Source organism: Rhinatrema bivittatum, chromosome 6 (genome assembly GCF_901001135.1).
Source record: "Rhinatrema bivittatum chromosome 6, aRhiBiv1.1, whole genome shotgun sequence".
Classification (NCBI taxonomy): Eukaryota; Metazoa; Chordata; class Amphibia; order Gymnophiona; family Rhinatrematidae; genus Rhinatrema; species Rhinatrema bivittatum.
Window position 1 is genome coordinate 33,339,990 of NC_042620.1, and position 27,990 is coordinate 33,367,979.

The 27,990-nt window shown below is 44.2% G+C and overlaps 1 protein-coding gene across 3 annotated transcripts in view; it reads right to left on the bottom strand.

The window, feature by feature from the left end:
* The window catches only part of MYLK (myosin light chain kinase), a 741,434-nt gene that overhangs the window by 71,996 nt on the left and 641,448 nt on the right, over positions 1-27,990 (bottom strand). For all 3 annotated transcript variants that reach the window (XM_029605228.1, XM_029605226.1, XM_029605227.1), the window contains 4 exons: positions 27,488-27,790; positions 19,831-19,863; positions 19,660-19,747; positions 5,784-5,987 (listed from right to left, as the gene is read on the bottom strand). In XM_029605228.1, coding sequence (XP_029461088.1) covers positions 5,784-5,987; positions 19,660-19,747; positions 19,831-19,863; positions 27,488-27,790 — 628 coding nt within the window. The remainder of the gene's footprint in view (positions 1-5,783; positions 5,988-19,659; positions 19,748-19,830; positions 19,864-27,487; positions 27,791-27,990) is intronic.

The window sequence follows — 27,990 nt, forward strand, 5'->3', positions numbered from 1 at the left end:
CGTGCCTGGGTGCGTTTTTATGCACAAATCTCAAGCTGAAATCCTGGAACGCCCTACCTCGCCCACGCCCCGCCCCCTTGTTGGGCTTTTTATTCACGTAACAGGAGATACGCGCGTACATGGATGGCTTTCGAGATCTGCTCGGTGCGCGCCGGCCCGACCTGTTTGCGTATCCCTTAATTGATGCGCGCGCCAGGCTTTAAGAACATAAGAAAATGCCATACTGGGTCAGACCAAGGGTCCATCAAGCCCAGCATCCTGTTTCCAACAGTGGCCAATCCAGGCCATAAGAACCTGGCAATTACCCAAACACTAAGTCTATTCCATGTTACCATTGCTAATGGCAGTGGCTATTCTCTAAGTGAACTTAATAGCAGGTAATGGACTTCTCCTCCAAGAACTTATCCAATCCTTTTTTAAACCCAGCTATACTAACTGCACTAACCACATCCTCTGGCAACAAATTACAGGGTTAAAAATTAACCCTTAGGAGTATAAGAATATTTTCATTTACTGATTTTAACAATTATGCTGTTTTGAAAAGGCTGCAAACACAGTTTAGACACGTCTGTAGTGTAACGAACTGTCAGTGCTAGATTACAAAACATGTCAGGATAGCTGCCAATGTACTTAAATACAGCGGGTTGCAGCCTCAGAAGCCAGGCTAACCTGTTAACTCAGTGCTCAGTCAGTGGCAATGATTCTCTGGCTCAGCATGGGGCAAAAATGCCACCAAGGAAGGGAACAGAAAAAAGGAAGATATGCATCATCTCAATTTATGGAGAAAATATGTTCTTATTATAAAGTGATGCCCTGCCTCTGATAGAGAACTGCACTATGTTTTAGAGCTACATGTCACCAGCAAACACAATGCAGCCATTGTCTTAAGTCAGATTAGTTGAAATAGTCGAGGCTTAGAGTGGAAGGATTTCTCCTCACTAAACTCTGCCTCCTACGATAAGGAAAATTCTTAGGATATTGCACTTTTGCCAACTGCACTATTGCCTTCCTTTCCTACTGGAAAATATTGGAGACAGACAGCAGACACACGTACACACAAAGGGGCATTTTTTCGGTCTACTGCTGGTGATGGTGCAACTTACTGGCAGTTCTAACGATATGTCAACTTCAGGAGGGGAAAATACAATTGAAAGAAAATTTTTTTTTCAGTTATTGCATATTGTTAGGCAGGCTACTGTTGCGACCGTCGCTGCCCGACGTCTCCACTCCGCCCTCCTTACCTCCTTGGCGACTCTCTCTTGCTCAAGTGGAAGGTTGGCTGCCGCGGCGCCATTCTGCCGAATCCCTCCGGTGTCCCCGGAGTGGCTCGACGCTGCAAACCGCCATGATTCACAAGAGCCTAAGGGCGCGCGCATGGCACAGCCCCGACTGATGTACCAGCAGTGGCGCGAACCTCAGGGGCGTCCCCCTGAGATGACGTCATCCGTACCGGATATATAAGGTCTCAGAAATCGCTAACTAATCGATTTTAGCAAGGGTTACTCTACCTAAGCTGCTCTGCCTCCTCGGGCTTACCAGGGGTACCCGCTCCTCGGGGGCCTCGCTCTCTCTTTGTTTTTCAGGCCACAGTCAGGAACCGGCACTCGCTCCTCGAGGGCCCCTGTTCCTGGACTGGTTGCTGAATACTTATTCTGCCTGGAAGTCATCGCTGCCTACTACACCAGTGAGTTACCTTCTCTCTCTCAGAGCTTTCCCTGGAACCAGGTACTCGCTCCTCGAGGGCCTAACACCTGGACTACTTCTAGAGACTATTGTGTGAGTGTTACCATCAAGGTTCTGTTCCTGAACTCTGCATACCCTGCCTACTCACTATATTCAGTTTCTCTACAGCTCAGTTATCCAGGATTGCCGTTCCAGTATCTGAGGGACTACAGCCCTGCCAGGCACTTCCAGCTCACTACTGCCACCTCTGGTGGTTCAATATACTGTTTAATAAAAGAACTAGTGTGTGTCTGTCTCCATACTCTGAGCCTGACTGGTGGTCCCTCTCGGGATCTTCCCCCGGGGGCGTGGTCACTAGCACATTAAGTAGTGAATATACCTGTATATTTATCAGGTTTTATATACCGTCATTCGGCTTCATTATAAAGCCATCATAACGGTTTACAAACATGGGACGGTTACAAACATATTAATATGACTGTTAACAACGAGAGACATCCGTTTGCAAAGTTTTTAACTAGAACTAGCACTACGGATTGCACTAAGGGGTGCACAAAGGGGAGTGCCCCTTTGTCGCGCCCCTTCGGCGCGCGATGCCTGATGGTATGGCGCCGTGTAAAGGTCCGGCACTGTCTTCAATGACGTCGGGGAGGGGGGGGGGGGGCGGGTCTCCCGATCGGGGCTCTCTCGTCGCCATTCCCTTCTCAGTTCCTGATGGCATCTCATGGGTCACCTAGATAGAATTATAGACAGTGCTGAGGAGGAGCCATTACATGTCATGGTACATGTGGACACCAATGACATAGGAAAATGTGGGTGTGAGGTTCTGGAAGCCAGAACTTCCAGGGTAGCATTCTCTGAAATGGTCCCCTGTTCCACATGCAAGTCCCCAAAGGCAGGCAGAGCTCCGTAGTCTCAATATGTGGATGAGATGATGGTGCAGGGAAAAGGGAATCAATTTTATAAGGAACTGGACAAACCTTTAGGTAAGGGGGAATTTTTCTGAAAGGACCGGGCTCCATCTTAACCAGAGTAGAACCAAGCTGCTGGCGCTAACTTTTAAAAAGGAGATAGAACAGCTTTTAAACTAGAATAAGGGTGAAAGCCGACAGTCACTCAGCAGCGTAAGGTTTGGAGGAATGTATCCTTGAAGGATACTAATGAAACAGAAGAGTTAGGGCATCCCAACAGAGAGGTTCCAATAAAAGCAAAAACAGTCCATGTGCCTATAAGTAAAGAATCACCTGAGCTAAAGAATTTCAAATTATCCCTATCAACTGAAAAGCAGGTTGTTAATACGAACAAAAAACACACTTTGAAATGTCTGTATGCCAATGCCAGCAGTCTAGGAAGTAAGATGGGAGAGTTAGAGTGTATAGCAGTGAATGATGAGAGAGACATAATTGGCATCTCAGAGACCTGGCAGAAGGAGGATAACCAATGCGACAGTGCTATATCAGGGTACAAATTTTTTCGCAATGATAGGGAGGATCAGCTTGGTGGGAGTGTGGCACTTCATGTCTGGGAGGGTATAGAGTCCAACAGGATAAAGATCATACAAGAGACTAAATGCTCATTAGAATCTATATGGGTAGAAATCCCATGTGTGTTGGGTAAGAGTATAATGATAGGAGTATACTACCGTCCACCTGGCCAAAATGATCAGACAGATGATGAAATGCAAAAAGAAATCAGGGAAGCTAACCAATTTGGCAATGCAGTAATAATGGGAGATTTCAATTAACTGTAAATAATCAGGGAAACCACACACTTATATTATCAGTAGCCTAAGTGAAGGTGTCAGCAAGCCTGACGTTGTGAATTCTAAAACAGAAACCAACCGGTCTTTTAATCATTCACCTTCACTGTCAAAAATGTTAAATTTTATTAATCAAAAATGCTTTTTTGTCATTTTAGTATTTTTTATAAAATTATAATCTTCTGTCTTTAACTCCGATCCACTGAGAAAAAATGTTTTGGCAGCAACCTCTACACGGCCGGTGTTTCGCGATAAAACTTCATCAGGGGCATATAGCAATAATTCAGTGAGAGTCTTTGCCGTCTCAAAATGGACGCAGCGTCTCTACTGTCTTCTTCTCTGTTCTTGCATAACAAGATTAAAGTGGTATCTAAAAAGGAAGAAGAAACCCAATGCACACAGCAATTCCATAATATAATCAATACCCATAAGAAAAAGCTCATTGTGCTGGGTGACTCAATCATCAGAGGCACTAATTTGGGAACTCTTTTCGAGGGAAACACTACAGTTAAAAGCCTTCCAGGACCATCGGCTAGTAGAAATGCTATTTAAATAGTGAAGGTAATAAAGAAGAAAGCAAAGACTCTAAAGTTGATGTTATCATCCATCTGGGAACAAACAACCTTGCTAGAAACAGCATCCAAGTGGTACAGAGAGATTTCCAGTCTCTGGCTAAGCAGATTAGTCACATGGCGAAGACTATTGCCTTTTCAGAAATGTTACCTGTTCATGGAAAGGGGAAAGAGAGGCAAAAGCCTTCAGTGCCATGCTTGGCTTCCTGCACCCACTAGCTCTCAGCTGTTTTTCTCTATATATCTAAGTTCACGCTGGAAAACCAGCTCCCGGACTGAAGCACTCTTCTGAGAGAAGGATGCGTAGATATTACCTCAGGAAAACTCGACTGAGGGAGGGACCATAAGATATCACCATAGGAGGGCGGGGCGAATTAATTTCCTTCTTCTTCTTCTACATTTTTTTTTTTTAGCAATCCCCAGTAGGGAGATGCAATTCCACCATCTGCTGGAGAAGGAGAATACTGGTGGGCTTTCAGTGCAGCGTTTTCGACGCGCTATTACCCCTTACTGAATAAGGGGTGAAGCTAGCGCGTCGAAAACGCGTGTCCAAACGCGGGATAATAGTGTGCTCCCCCGCAGCGCACTATTATCGGCCTGAATGTTAGTATGAGACCACTTGAGCACTCAACAATACATGTCCTCTTTTTCTGTGTATAGCCTTGGGGCTCATCCTAAGTGAGCTTCACCTCCAACAGCTAGATTCAAATATTATTTTCCTTAAAGTTTACAGAATAAGTCCTAGGTATATTTCGTATTACATTGCAATAAGCATTCTGTGATGTGACTGAGTGATACTTTTGGGACCTTGAGAATAAGGTGTGGCTCTCAGTCCTATCAAGAACATCTCCACTGTATTGCAGCATAGTTTATTTTTCTTTGTAGTCTGCATTATATGTTTTATTATTGTTTGTTTTTTGACTGGGCAGTTTTCATCTTCTTCTTTGAACCTCTAGCTCAAATTGGATCAAGGCCTGGAAACCTGAAGCCATGAGCTTTCTTTTACAACGACCCAGAGATAATTTTCCCTATTTTATATTCCCACAAATGTACTTAGTCTGGTCATTGGAGTGAAAGTTCTAGGCCGGGGCCATTCACCAGGCCTTCTTCCAGAATTCTGCAATAACAGGCACTGAGTTTGGCCACTAGGTGTCACCCTTGAGTGGTAACCACTACTCCCCTCTCCTTCCCCTCCAGGGGCTGTGAACACTGTCTCTGCAGCATCCCAAGCCCCAGCCAAACGTGGGGGCAGAAGACTCGATTTCGGAGGGACCTTCCATATGGCAGTCTGCAACACTGCTACTAATCCACCAAGGCTTTTTTACTGTGCTGTTTACTGTGGAGCTGTGTAACTCACAGGTGTTTTATATTTAAGTTAATAGATACTTCCAATATCTCCTAAGGGGCAGACACTGAACTTGCAACTCATCTATAGCACCTACTACTAGCCACTACAGAGATGAGTTACATGGCTACAGAGAGGGTTATGACAGTTCAGCCAGCCAGAAAACTGAGAAAATTTTTTTTCCTGTAGCCTTTTACTGTGAAGAAGTGTGAAAAGTGTTTTTCCTTGCAATTGTATAAGTATATGTACTATACAAAGCAGCACTTGTGGTCTTGAATCTGTAACACTAGACATATCCACTTCTCATTGTACTATAGTTCATTTACTATGACAGCACTTTATACTTCATGAAACATGGCTGCTAATTTATGTAAAGAAAAGATTTTTCCAGACATGATTAATGAGTTCCATATGTTATACTCACAGTTCTAAGACCATGACGATGTCACACTTGAATTCAAAAGCGTCTACACACTGGACAAGCTTGGGATGATGTAAGCAGTTCATGATGCTAATTTCCTGCCTTATACTTTCTTTATCCTTTGCTGAATATGCCTTAAAAAACTTTCCTGCCCAAATTTTTCCATTTTTCTTCTCAACAATTCTGAAAACCTGGCCAAATTTTCCTCTGCAAAAGCAAAAGAACAATTGTTAGCATGCAGAAATGAGCCAAATCCTATATTTATTTATTGAAAATTCATATCCCACTAATCTGTAGACTAAAAAACAGACAACATAGCTAGCCAATCATATATCAAAAACATTAATTTCTACAAAAAAATCATTCTTACTAAGATTTATATACATATATTTTTATATTTAAATTGTATTAATCCAAGGATCTGAATACAAAAACACATTGTCATCAAATAGAAACATCAGCTATATAAACAGGTCACAGTGACAAAATCCAAGGTCAGTTTCCAAATTCCCTCATGTCCCCCCTATACCAAAATATTTTTAAAAATAATTTTAACATCAATAATCAAATCAATATTAATATTCACTTTATTAGAAACACATACAAAAAGACAAAAAACATTAAAAAAATTAAAGAGAGAGGTCTAGGAAGTCCAGTTTTTCATTAAACTCAGATGGACAAACCCCCCCCCCCCCCCCCCACACACACACATCTGAACAAGTAATTATTTTGTCATTTATTTTTTTGGTTTGTTGTTCATTTTTTGTGATTCTTTGTATGTGGTGGGAGGGAGGTGGTACATCTGAGGTTTTGGAATGTTTGTTTTATATAGTGATTTATATGATAAAAGTTTTTCTAACAAAACTAATATTAATTTGATTAATGATAAAAAAATTTTTAAGTTTTGGTAGGAATGATTTTTTAATTTAGATAGGGGTAGATTTTCAAAGGGTTGCGTGCGTAAGATACGCACGCAACCCCCGAAAACCTATTCCTGCCTACCCCTGCGCGCACTGAGCCTATCTTGCATAGGCTCAGCGGTGTGCACAAGCTCCAGGATGCGCGTAAGTCCTGGGGCTTCGAATAAGGGGCTGGCGGGGGCGTGCCCGGGGCGTGGCGGTGGTCCGTGGGCGGGGTCAGAGGCGTGGCGGCGGTCCGGGGGCGGGGCCGAGTGCTCCAGCACTATGGCTTGTGCCGGGGCAGAGAGCCAGCGGCGCGCGTAAGTTACGCCTGCCAGAGTCAGGCGTAACTCCACGAAATAAGGTAGGGGGAGATTTAGTTAGGGCTGGGGGGTGGGTTAGATAGGGGAAGGGAGGGAAAGGTGGGGGGGACAAAAAAAAAAGTTCCCTCCAAGGCCGCTCCAATATTATTATTGGCTAGCTACTTTATATATATTTTGCTCTACGGATTTCTTTTTGTTGCCTTTGTAGCCAATTTTTTTTTGTATCCTGCTAATCTGAAATTCTCTGTTCATAGCGGGGCACAAAAAAATATAATACAAAACAAAAATAAAATGATATATATGTCTTATGCTCAGGCTTGTGGACCCTTAGGCCGATGAGAGGATGGTATACCTTGCGGAGGTTCCGTAGGTTCTCTCGTCGGGTGGTGAGGCAGAACAGAAGAGGAGCGCAGTTGACCCTCGGCTCTGGAGGCGGAGACGACTGCAGACAGATGAAGAGGCTAGAAGAGGAGCTGAATCTTCACCCCTGGAAGTCTGTGGTCCCCCCAGGAGGAGCCCGTAGGGACCCAGACCGCTGGGACTTAGGCGGGCCCTTGGAGGCAAAGTCCAGGAGGGGTCCAAGATCAGGTGCCAGAGAGTCGTCGCTTACCAGGCCAAGGTCACACACCGAGGGATTACCACTTGCCAGTCCGAGGTCACACCAGAGAATCACCGCTTGCTAATCCGAGTCGTACACCAGAGAATCACCGTAAGCCAATCCAAAGTCAGGAACCAAGAAGACCAAGACGAAACAGGAACAGGGATCCGAAGCTCAAGAACTCACCGAGGCAAGCAGACTAGACAGCGCTGGAGGACGTTGCCAAGTCAGGGAATGAGCAGAGGAAGCTTCCCTTTATACTTCCCCTGGTCAGGCTGATTAAGGACAGGTGAGGCTTGTTAAAGGGATCAGGTCCCTCTAACTCTCTGAAGGGGGCGCGGCCTCGTGCCTAAGGATGGCAGCGGCCATCTTGAATTTCCTCCGCGGAGGAAAGGCTGCAGGAACGGCGCGGGGACAGAGCAGAGACGGCTCTCCACCTGGCGGTCAGGCCGGGGACCCGCGCTGGGGCAACGCGCACCCGGTCAGGGGTTTCCCCCGAGGCTGCCGCCGCGGACTGCCACGGCCGCGGGACACAACAATATGCACACAAAAAAACCCAAAGCCTTCAACATTCACAGCACAAGCAATATATGACCCCAAACCTAAAAGATAAAATAAAATCCCCAACAGAATTAGCAATTTAGGGTCCCTCATCCCATAAAATACCTCCTCTATCCCAAGGCCTGAGTAATAACTTCATTAACAAGGTCATCAAGCATGTCCACATCTGGGTCCCACAACAACATAAATGGGTTACCTCCAAATAAACGGTTTAGATGCTACCTTTAAATTAGTAGACATGTATCTTAAAATTATTAAACAACTTTTAACACAAATGAAATTGATTTTAAACTTAGAGAAGTCTGTTTTTATGGTTTTAGACCGAAAAAACATGAACTCAGAAAAGAAAACTGTGACGCTTAATGATGTAACCAGCTACAAATTAGTAGATACAACTAGGAACCTGGGAGTAATCATAGATTATGAATTAAATTTTAAAGCTCATATTTCTAAGAAAGTTAAAGAGGGGTTTAGCAAATTGATGATGCTAAACGGTTAAAACCATTTCTTTCAAGAAAAAACTTTAGAACAATACTCCAAGCTTTACTATTAACCGGACTTGATTACTGCAACTCCACAATGTTAGGACTTCCAAAAGCGACACTACGCCCGTTACAGGTCCTTCAAAATACTGCAGCTCGCATTCTTTCAAATACTAGTAAAAAGGACCATATCACTCCAATTTTAAAGGACTTACATTGGTTGCCAGTAGAAAGTAGAATAACTTATAAAACTTTATGCATTATTCATAAAATATATAGTGATATGTCTGCCTGGCTAAATTCTACTATAAAACTACATGTTCCTCAACGCAATCTAAGGTCTGCCAATAAAGCCCTATTGACAGTTCCGACAGTAAGGTCCGCACATTTAAGCGAAGTCAGGGCACGTGCAATTTCTATTGCTGGGCTGTCACTCTGGAACAAACTACCTCAAGAGCTACGACTGCAGGATAACTTGAAGAGATTTAGAAAAGATCTTAAAACATGGCTTTTTAGACAAACTTTTGAAATGGTCACTGAAGTTTAAACCAGGCCTTTTTATATGATTATTTTTGCTTTTAGTCTGTTCTTATCTTGTTAACATTAATTTTAGCTCTATTTTAAATAGTTTTTGATTGAATTTTTAATTCTTTTGATTTTAATATATATTGTTATTTTCTTTTTCCTTTTTATCATGTTTTTAAAATGTGATTTCTGTAAACCGTAGAGATAGAACTTGTTTCTGTGCAACGGTTTAAAAAAAAACCTGTACAAATAAATAAATAAATAATAAAACATGAGCATACCCCAAGCTCAATAAAAGGTTTGCTTATAAAAAAAAAAGAACTTAATTTTCTTCCAAAGGTCTTTATTTCTATTCTGTGTTAAGGCTGCCTGTTTTGTTTAATTCTGTGGGTTTCTGGAGGAAGCTATATTTTGTTCTTGCTTTATATGGGCCGTGCCCCTGGGGGAATTGATTTTAAATGCTTATACTTTAATTTCTGTGTTCCAAAATATATAGGCCAATATTTAAAGCCATTTGACCTGATAACTCACGAGTTATCAGGCTAAATGGCGAGCTGTCAACATCCCTGGTACTTCTCTGGCTAACCTTTAGCTGGATGAGTCATTAGCTGGAGAAAATTTAGCTGAATAAGTAAGGTGCATTTTGAGGGCGTTCCAGGGCAGGGTTGATTTAGCTAAATAACTTATCCATCTATTTCCATTATTAAGAATTAGCAGAATAAAAGGATAACTTCCAAACAACTATATGTGGCAGTATATATGCGTATATATAACCAAGTATTTTATAACCTGTGTTTATCCTATACATGCATTTCATAAAACATGCATATCTTTACCCCAGAACATACACACATATGTATGCTTACGTGCAAATACATGTAGTGCACTGAACACATGTATTTTTCCGACTTATTTTAAAAATATACACGTATATTTTACGTGTGAAAATAAAGTAGGACTTATTTGCATAAAACCCGATTTACGTGCGCAAGTTGGTATATTTTGGTTTATTTCCTTTTTATTGAGTTTATAAAACAATACTCATACATACTGAACAGTGAGTGTGTTCTGCACGCCGTCCAGATGATAGTTTGGAACACAACATGCAACAAGAACAAACCCCAAAAACCCATTCCCCCCCACCCCCTAACCATTACTAACAGTAGGAACGCAATATGACTTTATATTTTAACAAAAATCATATTACGGAAGGTCATTTAACAACAAACTTCATGCACGATGTGGAAGTGAGTCTAGATAACATTTCCAAATTTTCAAGAAAACCTTATGTTTCCTGGACATAACCATAGCGTCAATGCATTTTTCTATACAGCAAACCTGATAAAGAAAATCCCTAACTTGTGTTAACATAGGCGGATGCGTTGCCAATCAATTTTGTAATATAACTTTCTTTGCTAATAACAGCACTTTCTGGATCCACAATTGAACATATTTATCAGGGAAAGACATATCCTGTAGATCATCAAAAAGGAAAGAGGGAGTATTAAACAGTGGAGCAATACTGTAACTTGATTTATATATTGTTGCACCCATTTCCAACAGCACTGTATCGACGAGCAGGCCCAAAACCGATGTTTAAGTGTATCTGGCTCCCTGTTACACTTCACACATATATTAGAAGGGGCAATCTTTAATAAATGCACACTGGATTCACAGTATAAGTAGGGCAGAAAAAATTTATGTTGAGCCTCTCCGAGACAGACATTGGTAAACCCTCCCCCTCAGTGAAAATATCGTTCTTAAGTAAACAGAAAGCGATAAAGAAACACCCAGCTCTCTCTGCCAACCCTCCACCAAACGTGTAAAATTTAATTCTGCCTCCCACTTTCTTAAAAATTTATATCAAAATGATTTAAGGGTAGATTTTAAAATGTGCGCACATTTCCTGGTGCACTCTAATGGACATAGCTATTTTATAATGTGTGTGTCAGCGCGTGCCAGTGCGCGCATTTTATAAAATACAATTCTTGCGCGTACATGCGGGTCGGATTTTAAAATCTGCTCGCACATGTGCGGGTGGGTTTCCTGTAATGCGTGCAACAGGGGGGAATATTAGAAAGAAATGTGCGGCGATGCAACAGAGCCTTCCCCAATTCCCTACCCTTATCCTTCTTCCCGCTTCCTCTAATCTCCCCAACCCCTAAACTAATGCTACCTATCCCCAATTTTTTTTATTTTTATACTTACTGCTCCTTGGGAGCACAAGTAAACCCTGCACGCCGGCCAGCTGCCAGCACACACTTCCCCACGCCAGCATCTAATGGTGCTGTCCCGGCCCACCATTGGCCTGCTCCGCCCCTCCCCACCCAGACCCTGCCCCCAGCCTGCCCCATTCTTTAGGCCCAGAACATTTGCGCATATTGGAGGTTATGCACAAGGCCAGGCCCTTTCCAAAATGTGCTCGGCATGTGCAGGGCCCGGGCACACATGCGTAACCCCTGAAATTTACGTGTGCGGGCTTCTGAAAATTAGGCCAATAGTATGTCTTGTAGGTACCTCTAAATCAGTGGATCTCAACCTTTTTCCCATCGTGACACACCTGACAGACCACGCTCACATGTGTGACACACTGCTCATTACAATTCATGGCGGAAATAAAAAATAAAGGCCTAGTATTATTTTTATTGTTAAGAATGACACAAGGGAAAGATACATATTCTGTCTGAACAAAAATTACATAAATAGTAAATATCCCACACAAAACAGCACCAATTTTCAGTAATCAAACAATAAACACCTTACCTAAGAAAAGGCAACACTGAAAATATTACACCAGGCCTTACGACACCAATACACCTCCTATTAGGAAAATGGAACAAGCCAGGCTACTATAGAGCCCTACACAGAAACTACACACCAGCAGAAAACCTCACCTAACAAAGAATAAAGAGACCAAAACGCATAAATAGAAGCATGCAGACAAAAACTGAATTGGAAACTGCAACAAGCCAGGGTCTCGGTATGCAGTGTAACAAAGAAAAACAGAAACATCACCAGTTCTTATAAAACAAAGTTTTATAAAATCAATAGCAGCAAAACCATACTAACAAAAAGAACAGATTATTTCAAAACAGCTGATGAATGGAATATCCAATAATTAAAGACTCATATCAAAAATTTCTAGATACCAATAAAATAGCAGGCCCAATAATGAAAAATGATACAAAAAATGTTTTGCTCTGCATACCTGGGAACGTGATGTCCAGGTGCCCTGAGATTGTTTTGAATTAGGAGGAGGAGGAATAGTTTGATTGCAACTTTCTCTTCTTTCTCACACTGGCTCCCAGACTCTCACATACATGCTTTTTCTCTCTCACTTATATAGGCTCTTATTTACACATTTACACACATGCTGTCTTTTCACGTTTACACACACAGGCTTTCAATCGCACACATACATGCTGTCTTTTTCTCTCACACACAGACTCTCATTCACATGCTTACACACATGCGCTCTCTCTTTCTCTCATTTACACACAGGCTTTCAATCACATCCTCACGTGCTCCCTCACCTAAAGCAGCTCTCAATCACACAGACACACATGCTCTCTCTTTCTCTCACTTTCACACATGCTCTCAATCACATTCTCACATGCTCCCTCACCTAAACCAGCTCTCAGTCACACAGAGACACACATGCTCTCTCTCTTATTTATACACACAGGGGCGGATTTTCAAAGGGATACGCACGTAACCCTTTAAAACTACTCCTGCGCATGCCGAGCCTATTTTGCATACGCTCGGCGACGCGCACAAGCCCTGGGACGCACGTATGTCCCAAGGCTTTGAAAAAGGGGCGGGAAGGGGGTGGGAGCGTGGCGCTGATCTGGGGGGGGGGGTCTGGGGCGAGACCGAGGCCTCCGGCAAGGCGGCCATGCTGGCGGGATCATGCGCTGCCAGCTGACTGGCGTGCACAATTTATACCTGCCATAGGCAGGTGTAAACAGGACAACAAAGGTAGGGAGGGGATTTAGGTAGGGCTGGGGGGCGGGTTAGATAGGGGAAGGGAGGGGAAGGTGGGGGGAGCGGAAGGAAAGTTCCCTTCGAGGCTGCTCCAATTTCGGAGCGGCCTTGGAGGGAATGGGGAAAGCCATCAGGGCTCCCCTAGGGCTCGGTGCGCGCAAGGTGCACAATTGTGCACCCTCTTGCACGTGCCGACCCCGGATTTTATAACATGCGTGCGGCTCCACGTGCGTGTTATAAAATCAGGCATAGATTTCTGCGCGCCGGGTTGCGCGCACAAATCTCTACACCTTCGTAATTCTGAATATCCGGCCCACAGGCTCTTAATCATACATACATCTCTCTCTCACACAATCACACATGCATTCTCTTTCACACAAACAGGTTTTCAATCAAAAACTTACACATACTGGTTCTCAGTCATACATTTCCATTCACACACAGGCTCTCAATCACACACATACTCTCTTTCACATATACAGGCCTCAATCATTCACATACATGCTGTCTCACTCACACACACACATACATAACACACACACACACAGCACCTCAAACACATATGCTTGCTCATTCACTCACTCTCCTCCCTGAACTAGCGACAGCAGCAGCCTCCTCCACTTCCAACTCTAAAAACAGCAGCAACCTCCTTCACTTTCAGCCCTCGCAGAGAAAGAAGTCCTATCGGCCGTGGGGGTTGACGTTGTTCTTCATTTTTCTCCGAGCTGCACTGCTCATTCCTCAGGATGCGCCTATCTTCTCTTCTTCGAGCTGACGCTGCGCGCACTTACTTACAGGCACCCGCTGCTTACTACTTCCTCTTCCGGGCCACGGAGAGGGCGGGAAGAAGAGAGCATGCGGTGCCGCTGACTCCAGTTGTCCTGCCGAGTTCCGCCCGGGTGGAGGACCTATTTTGCTTGGGTAGGGGGAGCAGCTGGGTCAGTGGGGGACCGGGAAGTGTGGCGACACGCCTGCGTGTGCTTGGTGACACACTGGTTGAGAACCACTACTCTAAATCAAAAAGTTCAATTAACATTTTCCTATTTTCTAGATCCAGTTCCCTCTAATCCAAGGAGAGAACATAGTGATGGGCTTGAAATTAAACAAAAATTGTCTCGGAGAGACTTGAAAGTGCTGCTGTAGGTCTTGAAAGGAGACATAGCCACCCTCTTCTCTCAGAAAGTGTTGCATCACCTGGAAACACTTAAACCACAGTCCTTAAAAATCAGGGAAAAAAACACCGGCGTGGGGGGGGGGGAGGAATTCTTATTCTCGTTAAAAGGCAAAAACCCCAAAATTGAAAACTGCAAACCCATTTTGCGACCATCTCCAGGCCTTCATAGTGGGCGAGATCAAAACATACTGCTGTAGATGTGCCAGGAGAGATGCATTTGTAGTATGCACAGCAGACCTTAAATCTACTGGAAAAACAAAATCTTGCTCATATGTAACCAGTGTGTAAAAATCTATGCTCATATTGCCCACATGCCTCAGAAGGCAAGAAATATCATACTTTTTTATATCTGCCAACCCTAAGCCACCCTTGTCCCATTTTCTTGTCAATATGGACATCGCTTTCCTTGGTTTCCTATTGTGCTAAAGAAATTGATGAATAAGGTAAGTCAATTTGCAAATATCTTCAGTAATTAAATATAATGGTAACTGCTTAAAGCCATGTAACTATTTTGGAAAAACCATCATCGGAAAAGGTTAACATGTCCAACCAATGAAAGAGGAATATCCCTCCAATTATTCAGGATTTCTTTGGTTTTAACCAATAGCTTTTGAAAATTCAACAGATGTATTTTATTTATTTATTTATTTGCTTTTTTATACCGACATTCATTGGGGTATATCACATCGGTTTACATGCTAACTGTTGCGCTGCAATGGACGAGAGCACCAGGAGGTGCTCTCCAGCGCAGGGTGAAATGTGTGCCCTTGTGGTGAAACGTCCTTACCCTGAGCCTCGACCGGACCTGCGAGCTTTCTTATTTATTAATTTTTTTATGGATTTTATATACCGGGAGTTCCTGTATACAATACATATCACTCCGGTTCACAGTTAAACGGTAATAACTACTGCCGTGTGGCAGTTTACATGGAACAAATCAGAACTTGATCTAATAAGAATAAGCAAACCAACTAACTATCAACTAACCATCAACACAATGCTGGTCTCTGAATGGTCCTCCGACTGTTCCAAGCCCTTTCGAACTGCTGCTAGGAAGCGGCGGGAAGCAGCAGGTCGGATAGAGGACAAGGCAGATGAGGACAAGACACAGGACGAGGATTAGGACGAGGATTCAAGGTAGACGAAGACATCAGGATATTGCAGGACAATGAACACTTGGAAGTACGAAGACTCTAAGGCCAGTACCGAAGGTGCCCTCCACAGCCAACCAAGGCCAGGTGCGGACCACACCTTGGACTGACAAGACAGAGTTCATTTGAGGGCAAAAAGCCAACTCGGCTTGGAGATAGCTGAAGACTCACACGTTGAGGGCACCGAAAGTTCACCCATTGAAGATGCCGAAGGCTCACCCGTTGAGGACACTAATCCAAGACAGGGACATGGCTACCCTTGGCTCCGAAGATGGAGGAATCCCACCAGTGCCCTACACACCCCAGCCGGGGTGGTCGCGGACCACTGGGCCACTATGCGCCCTACCAGCCCAGCCGGACTGGTCGTGGACCACGAGGGACGGGAAGCCGGAACCTCAGGACAGGAACGAAACATCAGGATAACATCTGGAACAATTTGAAGACAGGAACATCAGGATAACATCTGGAACAATGATGAAGACAGGAACATCAGAATAACATCTGGAACAACGATGAAGACAAGAGACCAAGAAACAAAGAACATCAGGAGTTAGGAACAAGAAATGGGATCCCAGGACAAGGATGCCAGGCAGGAGCTAGAAGTGGAGATCCTCAGGAGACCAGCTCCGAGAGGACAAGTTCCAGGGAGGAACTTGCTCCTTGCGAAGGCGAGGAAGGAATGAATTGAGGAGCCTTTTGTAGGCTGAAGCAGGAAACACCCTAGGAGGAGTCAGGAAGGAACCACACCTGCACTGGCCCTTTAAGAAGTGCAGAGAGACACGGTGTTGCCCCTTAGGAGGAAGCAGAAAGCAGTACAGGACCCTGGACAGCAGCTGTGCTGCACAGGAAGACGGAGCTGAAGAGGAACCAGGCCTCAAGACAGGCCCCGATGTTGGAGGCGGCACCTTGCCACAGAAGGTGGACCAGGGATGGCTCCAGCTGCCAGGCGAGTCCGGGGATGCAGGCCCTCTCCCCATGGAGGGCCTGAGGTAAGTTAGTGGCCTCCGGGCCACATGGGAACGCTGTAGGTGGCTCCATGCCGCAAGGGAGGAGGACTTTTAAATTGCAACTGTCAAACTTATGACGGATTCTTCTATCGCAATATTTCAAAATACCATCATGTAACTCCGAAGATAGCTCTAGCCTAGTATATTTTTATATTGACAGTGAGACCTCATATATTATGGCGGGCTATTAATCCGTTTGCCCTTGAACGCCAATGTCGATATTATGCGGTGATATAATTTCAGCTTCACCGTATCAAAATGTTATAATCATCGGTCTCTCTGACAATTGTTAATGGTAAGTCCTTGTGTCAATGTACACCATATTATAAAGGGCAGTGGAAAAGGTGAACACTTATCGTGGCACAGTGTGCAGATGTGCAGCAGGGTTAAAGCTCTGGCGATGGCCCGACACGGCTCGTGTTTCTGGGAACCTTCTTCAGGGGCCGCAGTATGCCAGTATTTTTCCCAAGACTGCCGGTATGTTCTGCTGTGGGGCTGCAGCGAAGAAGGTTCCCAGCGAAGAAGGTTCCCAGAAACACGAGCCGTGTCGGGCCATCGCCAGAGCTTTAACCCTGCTGCACATCTGCACACTGTGCCACGATAAGTGTTCACCTTTTCCACTGCCCTTTATAATATGGTGTACATTGACACAAGGACTTACCATTAACAATTGTCAGAGAGACCGATGATTATAACATTTTGATACGGTGAAGCTGAAATTATATCACCGCATAATATCGACATTGGCGTTCAAGGGCAAACGGATTAATAGCCCGCCATAATATATGAGGTCTCACTGTCAATATAAAAATATACTAGGATAGAGCTATCTTCGGAGTTACATGATGGTATTTTGAAATATTGCAAGGGAGGAGGAGGCACAGCTCCTGCCGCACGGGAATGGCGTAGGCGGTCACCGGACCACTTAAGGAGCGGAAGCGTGGCTTCTGCAGCATGTAAAGGCTGTCGGCGATCTCCTGCCCATATCACCAACAGCAGCGCGGCTCCAGCCATGCTGAGAATGTTAGCAGCCATCGGGCCGCGGGAAACAGAGTAGCACGGCTCCTGCCACAAGGGAGACCCCCAGCGCTGCTCCTGCCGCGCCGGCATGAAGACAGGCTCCTGCGTGAGGGCAGGGAGATGAAGAGGCAGCCTGTGGCTGTGGCACTTCGGACTTCTGGGCAAAGTTTAAAACCTTTGCTATTAACGGCTTTGGTTTATTGCATTGTGCTTGCATGAGCCCCATGAGGTGCTCTCTCTCGATCTTCAAGGTGCCATGTTTCGACTGTAATACAAGTGTCCGTGGTAACCACTCCTTGGGCAGACCTGCCAAGTCTACATCTCTTATCTTCTCAGGCAGTCCACTAAACTGAATGTCACTCCTTCACACCTGGTTCTCTAAGTCATCTAGTTTAGCTGCCCGTTGGTCCCAGGCCACTCGCAGTGTAGATATTTCAGATTCAAGTATTGCCATGCGGTCGTCTACTGCCGAAACATGTGAATCCACAGCCTGTATCTGGCCTGTCACAGATGATAGCAAATTATTAACCTCATCAAATTTCGAGTAGATCTTTTCAAATTTCCCATTAAAGTTGTAGGGCCACTGCTGATGCCACTTTTTTGACCATAGGATCCAGTGCACTTAACGACAGAGGGTGCTCTCAAGTACTCGGCATCTTACCATCCAGGACCATTAGCTTCCCACAATCACTCTTGTTGTGGCCGCAAAGACATAAGGTATGGAAGGAGGATGTATGTCTCTCAGATATTTGGTGCCCGCCACACTTCATATAACCTCTGGTCCCAAATTACAGTGGAATGCCATCATTAAAACTAAAATTATAACAAAGAGGGAAATGAGGCCCCAGAGGCAAGTCAAACTCGCATCTGTTTCCTCACATTGCGTCATGTGACCTCCTCAAGTCAGGATATTTTAAAACATGTGTGCATAATTGGAATTGACCAGTGACCAGTTTTACCAATTACGCACAAGTTCACCTCGTCCTTCTCCAAGTCATCGAGACCCCCCTGGTTCTTCAGCCTGAATTCCCCCCCATTCACCTAGAACTCCCACCCAGCCAAAAGTGCACAATAAACAAGTTTGATATCAAGTACGTAAGATAACTAGTAGGTATAAAATTATGTAAGTTGGCAAATGTACATGTGTGTCTATTAAATAGTAACTTCCGCATATAACTGTCTGCCCTATCCCAGAACATTCCTAAACTGCCCCTTTTTTTTACAGGTGTATATATGCGTGTGAAATGTAAAGTATGCGCATACTTTTGTCTTTGTTAAAATAGTGATTATACAAGTACAGGCCACTTACGCACGTATTTCTTTGAAAATTCACCCTTTTATAGCTAACACTAAACTTGCCTCTGGATCCTGAGCTAATGTGAAAGGAAAGGGCCCTAGTGAGTCAAGCCCACCCTCATCCTCGTAAGCCTCTCCAAGTACACTTTGCAAAAGATATTTACTTCCCAAAATCTCTTTTGCCCTGTATGTTTGTCTTGATTAGATTATAAGCTCTACTAAGCAGGAATTGTCTCTTAAATGTTTTTGTACAACGCTGCGTGTAGAAATGTCAAGTAGCAGCAGCAGCAGCAGCAGCAGTAGTAATGGTAGTAGGGGTCCTGATGGATGGCCTCCCCCATCCCCCAGTTTAGCAAAATTTGCCCAAAATGCCCCCTCCCTCTCTCTTTGCTACCCCCACTACAACCCTAAGCCTCCCAATCACTTAGTACTTTCTGAAACCCTTTTGCGGGATCGCGATGCTTATAGTGTGATCCTAGTTGGCTGCCTGTTGTGACAGTTACACCACAAGCATAAGGTGCCAGTAACAACACTGATTTCTGGCAGAAGACAGATTTGCTAAGGGTGGGAGGGTTAGGGTTTATTTTCAATCTGTTAAAATCAGCAGATAAATTGTTATTTTGCATTAAAATGTGCAGAAAAATGTCATGTTTAACTTTGTACCATGTAGAGGTTGTGTCAGCTTCTGTTTACTTACAGATTCACTGAAACAAGTAATTTGACCAGGGTCACTGCACACACTGTATCTATCTATCTATATCTCTTTCTCTCTATATATATATACATACATATACACACATGCATGCTTTTCAGAATAAGGGTTATCAGTTATATTGGAAAAGAAAAATGCTGTACTCACGTTCCTAATCTTTCCTCAATGTCATAAAAATCTGTAACTTTTTGAGTTGTATTGATGTTAACAGTCCGGTAGTCTGGTTCGCTTTCCTCTACAAGAGACATTTATGAATTATCAATGATAAACATGCATTCATGTTGCACTGCCTGATTTGCATTGTTTAATAAAACTTACCATCATCTGATACATCAACTTCATCTTTAGGCTCTGAAATACAAAAATTGAACACGGACAATGCTTTATAGAGAATCATGCAAGAGTACCATACCCAGACAAGGGTGTACAAGCAACAGTGAAACCCAAATATTATTTGTGTCAAAATGTAGTTTGAAAATTGCAAACATTGTAGGTGGAGTGCAGGCTATACATCGCCTTCTGTTTCAGACCCCATTCTAATTATACACCGAACCTTATTTTTAAAGATGTCTGTTAAGGATGAAATAATAATACCTCTAGAGCACGATAACCAAAGCGTGCAATCCCCAGCTTTTTTTCATGAAACACCATCTTTCTGATTTTCATCTGTTAGTACTGGATCAGAATAAAAACTTTTCTGTGTCATTCTCAAAGGGGCCACTATACTTCATAAAATGCAGGATCTGAGATTCTACAACTATCCACTACCCTACCTTCCAGGATTGGTTGAACAGTGATTTATAGTCTAGCTGACAAATACCTAGTGCCTGGGAGTGGGTGAAACCGGAGAATCTGTTTACTTCTGCTGTTGGAGATGGGTACAGATGATACAAGCTGATCTAGAAACTGCTTTTATAATTATTGCCTCCTGCTAGAAATCCAGGATCAGTGTCCTATTTCCATTTTTTGTTTAAAACTGTGACCCACCTACATATTATCTTTGAATAATACAGACAAATTAATACAATCATAAATAAGTGACTTTTTGGAGGCATTTCTTAATTTATATTGTTCTCTCTCTGTTGGACAAGACCAATTCAAGGATAAATGGAGAGGAAACAGCTTTGGTTATTGCTTTAATCAGGAACTGCCTGATTTGTACAAGAAAACAAATGTCTTTGCGAAAGACAACAGAAGAGTAATCAGATACTAAGGCCAGTGCAGATCTTTGAAGTTCATGAAAAAAAAAAAGGACTTGTTACTAGCAAAAGGTCCAGTTGCCTTGAAGTTACAGCTGTGCTATATGCTAGATTACAATGCCCCATAAGGGAAGCTCAGTAACTACAATGCTCTCATGAGGAAAGCCCAGTAAAGGGGGAGGATAATTAATATAAGTAACTTTTCTTGGATAGTATCAGATAATATTTTAGATTTGAACTGGTCTATGGGAGATGTTTGCATCAGACCATAGCCAATAATAGGCAAGGGACTGTATACAAATGACACTTCCTAACTAATTATATATTTGTGGTGGCTGAAAAAATGAAGGCATAAAGAACAGCATTCAAAAAGTATAAAGGATACCAAATAAAGGAACACAAGGAAGACTATCTGTTAAAACTGAGGGAGATGAAGAAATAAATCAGAAAAGCAAAACGTCAAGTAGAAGAAAGGGTTGCCAAGTAAAGCGAGGTGACAAAACATTTTTCAAATATATCAGAAATAGAAGGGAGGCCTGAAGTGGTATAGTGAAACTGAAAGGAGAAGAGGAGCACTGTGTGGAGAGAGATGAAGAAATAGCGGAAATATTAAACAAATACTTCAGTTCGGTGTTCACTAAAGAAGACCTTGGAGAAGGACTATTGCTGGTTGAGAAGATTGTAGATCAGGATGGAGTAGATGAAACTCCATTTATAGAAGAGAATGTATGGGAAAAGCTAGGAAAACTGAAAGTGGACAAGACCAAGGGGCCAGATGAGAAACTGAGGGAGCTCAGAGATGTGCTTACGAGTCCGCTGCATGACAGGAGTGGTGCTGCATGATTGGAGAAGAGCGGTGGTGGTCCCACTTCACAAGAGTGGTAGCAGACAGTAGGCTGTAAATCCTCTGTGATGTGAAAATTAATGGAGACTCTGCTGAAGGAAAGGATAGTGAACTATCTACAGTCAGGAGGATTGCTGGACCCGAGGCAGCATGGATTCACCAAGATTCTGTCAGACAAATCTTCTCCAATCTTTTTGATTGGATTGAGGAAGTGCTCTCAATCAGGCCGATACAATACAGTGCGCGCCGACGGAGCGCACTGTTAGCCTGCTCTTGGACGCGCGTTTTCCCTTACCCCTTATTCAGTAAGGGGAGTAAAACGCGCGTCCAACCCGCGGCACCTAATAGCGCCCTCAACATGCAAATGCATGTTGATGGCCCTATTAGGTATGCGCGCGGGATACAGAAAGTAAAATGTGCAGCCAAGTCACACATTTTATTTTCAGAAATTAGCGCCAACCTTTGGGTCGGCGCTAATTTCTTCCGGCGCCGGGAAAGTGCACAGAAAAACAGTAAAAACTGCTTTTCTGTGCACCCTCCGACTTAATATCATAATGATATTAAGTCGGAGGTCCCAAAAAGTAACAAAAGTAAAAAAAAAAAAAAAAAAAATTGAATTTGGCCTGCGGCTGTCGGGCCGAAAACCGGACGCTCAATTTTGCCTGCGTCCGGTTTCCGAGCCCGTGGCTGTCAGCGGGCTCGAGAACCGACGCCGGCAAAATTGAGCGTCGGCTGTCAAACCCGCTGACAGCCGCCGCTCCTGTCAAAAAGGAGGCGCTAGGGACGCGCTAGTGTCCCTAGTGCCTCCTTTTCCCCATTTTTACCACGTTACCTAATTTAAATACAGAATCTCGCACGCCGGGAGAGCAGGCGTTCGTCCGCTCTCCCGCGGACTTTACTGTATCGGCCCGAAAGTGATCTACTTGGTTTTCAGCAAAGCATTTGATATGGTCCTGCATAGGAGACTGGTGAATAAAATGAGAAGCTTGGGAGTGAGTGCCATGGTGGTGGCGTGAATTACAAACTGGTTAATGGATAGAAAACAGCGTGAAATGATAAATGGAACCTACTCTGAAGAGAGAATGGTGTTAAGTGGAGTGCCACAAGGATCAGTGTTGAAACCAGTTCTGTTCAATATCTTTGTGTGCGACATTGTAGAAGGGATAGAAGGTAAAGTTTGTTTATTTGTAGATGATACTAAGATCTGCAATAGAGTGGACATGTCAGAAGAAGTAGAGAGAATGAAACAATTTTAGAAAGCGCAGTTGCTTACCTGTAACAGGTGTTCTCCTAGGACAGCAAGATGTTAGTCCTCACAGATGGGTGACATCATCAGATGGAGCTCGGCAACTGCACTTTCTCCTAGGACAAGCAGGATGGTAGTCCTCACAGATGAGTGAATCCAAGCTTCAGGCTGACCCCGGCAACAACCAAGACCGACAGTTACTGAACAAGGTGCCAAAGGGCACAAAAACAACTGTGGTGCTGTTGGTTAGTAGGAGGACAGCCTGGTTCCAATCAGGGGCCCTAGGAAGGAAAAGTTGGGTTAAAGCCTGGAAGAGATTGCGTAGGATTGGCCAAAGGCACTGTCTTGCCAACCATCTTTGTCCAAGCAGTAGTGGGCAGCGAAGGTGTGCAAGGAACTCCTGCAGAGTTGGGTTCTCACACATTTTGTTGTTTTATTTTTTCACTTGTATTTTTCTCTATATTACGAGACTGAAGGGGGACCTCGCGTGGATGCATGGATAGTGGCATGCTGGGCATGCTCAGTTGTTAGTCAAAGCTTCTAGAAACTTTGACAAATGTTTTCTGTGCCAGGCTCCATCTGATGATGTCACCCATCTGTGAGGACTAACATCCTGCTGTCCTAGGAGAACATCTGTTACAGGTAACTGCGCTTTCTAAAATTATGTTTCATTCTCTCTACTTCTTCCGACATGTCCATTCTGTTGCAGATCTTTATATCATCTAGAAATAAACAAACTACCTTCTATCCCTTCTACAATGCCCGGCAAATGTCGGCAACTGGAACCGCCCGCAGGTGAGCTACTGACGTCGCCATGGTCCTCACAGAGTAAGCTTTAATTCGGCCTCTGAGCTGAAGGCCCGCTTGTGCATAGCAGAAGGCAATGCAGTCTGCTGGATGGTTAGATAAGTTCTGTTTTCCCACCGCAGCTCCCAGCCTGTTCTATCAAAAGAAACAAAGAGTTGAGTGGATTGCCTGTAACTCGCTGTGCGTTCCAAATAGAAAGCTAGAGCCCTCTTGCAATCCAACGTACGGAGAGCCCATTCATCTGATTAGGAATGAGACCTCGGAAAGAACGTGGGCAAAATAATGGACTGATTGATGTGAAAATCAGTCACAACCTTAGGCAGGAACTTGGGGTGCATACACAGGATCATGAAAGAACTTAGTATATGGTGGGTACGTGGACCAAGGCCTGAAGCTCTCTAACTCTACAAGCCAAAGGGATCGCCACTAGGAATATAACTTTCCAGGTGAGGAACTTCACGTCGCAGAAGCGCAAGGGCTCAAAGGGGGCATGCATGAGCCATGTCAGGACAACATTGAAGTCCCAGGACACAACAGGAGGCCGAAGAGATAGTTTTAGTTGAAGCAGACCCCTCATAATATGACTTACTATAGGCTGCACCGATATGGGTGTGCCAGCGACACCCCGATGGTACGTATTACTGCACTTAGCTGAACCCTGATCGATGTGGTTTTAAGCCCAGACTCAGAAAGATGCTAGAAATAGTCCAAGAACCTAGAGAGGGGGCAGGTGAATGGATCTAAGCCATGTCTCACACACCAAGTGGAGAACCTCTTCCATTTCAACCTGAAAGACTTACTGGTGGAAGGCTTTCTAGAAGCCATCAGCACCTGGGAGACATGTTCTGAGAGGTCCAGGGGCTGAAGGACTAGGCGTCAATATCCAAACCGTCAAGGTTTGGATGGCCATGCTGCCCTGATTTTGAGTTATCAGATTGGGTGCAGTCCTCAGTCTGATGGGATCCTTGATCGATAGATCCCAAAGGAGAGGGAACCAGACCTGCCTGGGCCAGTAGAGTGCCACGAGGATCATAGTCCCTCGGTCCTGTTGTCGCTTCAGGAGACTCTTCAAGAGGGGCGGAAGAGGAGGAGATGCGGACAGGAGACCCTTTCCTCAGTGAAGAAAGAAGGCATCGGAGGCTGGACATCTGTCTCATGTGAAGCAGGAGCAAAAATTGCTCACCCTGCAATTGTGTGAGGTGATGAAGAGGTCCACATTCAGGGTTCCCTACCAGTGAAAGATCCAAGCCGCCACCTTTGGATCCAGGGACCACTCGTGCAGCTGGAAAGAGCGGCTTAGGCGGTCTGCCAGCATGTTCAGATTTTCGGGAAGGTACGTTGCTTGCAGCAACATACCTGCGATAGAGCCCATGACCAGATCTGTACCACCTCTTGACAGAGGAGGTTCGACCCTGTCCCTCCTTGCTTGTTGATATATCACATTGCGACTTGTTGTCCATCCAAAGTAGGACTGTCTTGTTGGACAACTGGTCTTGGAAAGCCCAGAGAGCACAACGAATCGCCCGAAGCTCTAGGAAGTTTATCTGGCAGAGAGCTTCTTGAGCAGTCCAATGACCTTGCAGGGACAGAGAATGTGGTGGCGGACTGCCTGAGTCGAATGTTCCACCCTCACGAGTGGGGACTTTTAGTCTTGCTTTTCTTAGGGAAATCAATAGAGAAACCAGATTTACAATTCCATGCAAGACGTGGGGTAAAACCAGGACTAGATCAGGCTGTCCTGAAAACCTGAAGCCAATTGGCAACCCTACATGCTAATATTCTGGCCAAAACTCAAGAAAAGTAATTGCAACTTTCTGGAAGAGTTGTTGGAATCAAAAGAAAAGGGTGACATAAAAAAAAAAAAAAAAGCCCAAATGCTACAAAAGAAAATGAGAACAATAAATCATGCCTATAGAAATGGGCAACTTTAAAGAGTCACTTAAATGTGTGGCTGATTTTGTCTTTCCTTTGTTTTTAAGCAAGCATTGTGAGCATTCATCCTGTCATTTTTTTTTCGCTAGATGTTACCCTTGAAAATCAAATCTGTAAGGCATAATTAAAAAAAAAAAAAGTCTTTTCTGCATTAATGAAAACAGGTCCTTGGGTCTTGTGCCTCTGCTGTCCTGCCTGGCTTTCAGGGTTACACATTTCCTTCCTGTTTCTTTTTGCTGCTAGTTCTCTCAGTGCTCGGGGAGATGGAGGAAGATGTGTGTGTGTGGCGGTGTAAGCTGTTCAGGCCCCCAGCACCAAAGGACGGAGGTCTAAGCCTAAATAACTCCCATCTGACAATTACTGAGAATGAATGAGGATTCTACACACTAAAGGTAAAAGAAATCAGGTGGCAGCATTAAATGCCTCTTTAAGAATACTACAAGTAGAGCTGGCCATACTAATGACTGCTCTGTTAACGGGTTATTCTTCACGGTAATATACTAGATTATAGCAGAAAAAGAACAGCTGGCCCATCCAGTCTGCCTACCTATTCGTGCACATACTGTCAAGGCTATATCCCTGCTTCCATCTATATAGCCAGAACAGGACAAAACCTTCCCTTAAAAAAAACCGGGAGTTGGATGTTACTGTCAATCCAAGACAAATGCTGTCTTCCTCCATTATGTCCAAGAAAACAGAGAGGTAGGCGATCTATGATACCGTCAGGTGATCACAAAGGAATAGATGCCTGAATCTTTTTCAACACTTTATTGATGCAGAGACGTGTCAAATAAAATCGCCCGACTCAGGCCGAGTTTCGCAGCTTTACAGCCGCTGCCTCAGGGGCACAAATCAATGATGTGTTTCCTCAAATTAATTGTGCTAGTATGCCAGTAGTGCAAGAACAACTTATGTACGAAGGTTCGGAACGCATACCAGCATAGTAAACCGCAGTCATCTATTCCTCCATTATGTTCCACCTGGCTGGATAGCTGAGCATGCAAGATCTCCATTTTGGTTCACGCCCAGTACCATCTTCTCCCATTTCCATCCACAAGGTCCCACAATAATCCAGTCATCAACACCAGCATTGCTGTTACCCAAACATCTGGCCTCCTAGGTTCCCATGGCCTTTCTGATTGGTACCATGCCACCATCAACTTGTTGCACCCACCCAGTCCCATAGCCTGCCAGAGAGACCTGGCTGTATGCATGCCTGTGCTTCTGCTAACACTTTTAGTAATTCCAAACGACACAGAAAATGACAGCAGATAAGGACCATTTAGTTCAAGGTAAGCAACTCCGGTCCTCGAGTACCAAAAGCCAGTCGTGTTTTCAAGATAATTCATACAGAATATTTATGAGATATATTTGCATGCAATGCCTCCATTCCATATAAATGCATCTAATGAATATTCATTGTGGAGGTCCTGAAAACCTAACTGACTTGCAGCACTTGAGGACTGGCGTTGACTATTGCTGAATTATAGACTGTCCAATTTCATTTCTGGTGCAATGCCATAGAACCCACGGTTGTGGATGGCCAACTCTGATCCTCAAAAGCCACAAACAGGTCTGGTTTTTAGGATATCCATAATGAACATGCAGGAGATAGAGCTGCATAAAATCGAGACAATACATGCAAATCTATTCCAATCATATTCATTGTGATTACCTTGGAAACCAGGCCTTTTTGTGGCTCTTGAGGCCTAGAGTTGGCCACCCTTGCCCCAGTTAGTCACAGGCTTTCCCCTCATTTTTTCAAAAATAGGGATCCTCTGTGCTTATCCCAGGCTTTCTTGAATTCCACTACTGTTTTTCTCGCTGTCACCTCCACTGAAAGGCTGTTCCATGCATAAAACAGAGCTTACCTGGGAACCGAGTTTGGGAACTTTTACACCCTAAGTCAGCATTTTACCCTCCAATGAGCAATATCTCTGCACTCACCTGCCTTATTTTCTCCCACTTTAACAAGTTCGGACTCCTGACTCGGCTCACTGGTGCCGTGCACATTGATAGCCCGCACGCGAAATTTGTACTCCCTGTCGGGCAGCAGATTTTTGATGTGGTAAGAAGTGCTGCGACAAGCGGTGAGGTCTGCCCATTTTTTATCCACCGTGTCCCAGCTCTCCAAGGTGTAGGACTGCACAACACTTCCGCCATCATATGTAGGGCCATACCAGGAGAGGGTGAGAGTGGAGCTCTTCACATCGGATGCACACGGCTGCCCTGCTGGAGGGTCAGGCTTATCTGCACACACACAACAGACACAGAAAAATACACATCAGGACAGCAATATCAGCAATATGCACAAATACAGAATGAGCTCCTCCTCAGTTTCCTTAGTGAAAAAGTGGAGTTCAATTCAATTGCTTCATTTGGGTTTATACTTTCTTCCCTCTCTTCTGAATCAGCATAAGTGTGTGTGATGGAGACCCTAAAATAGGGTC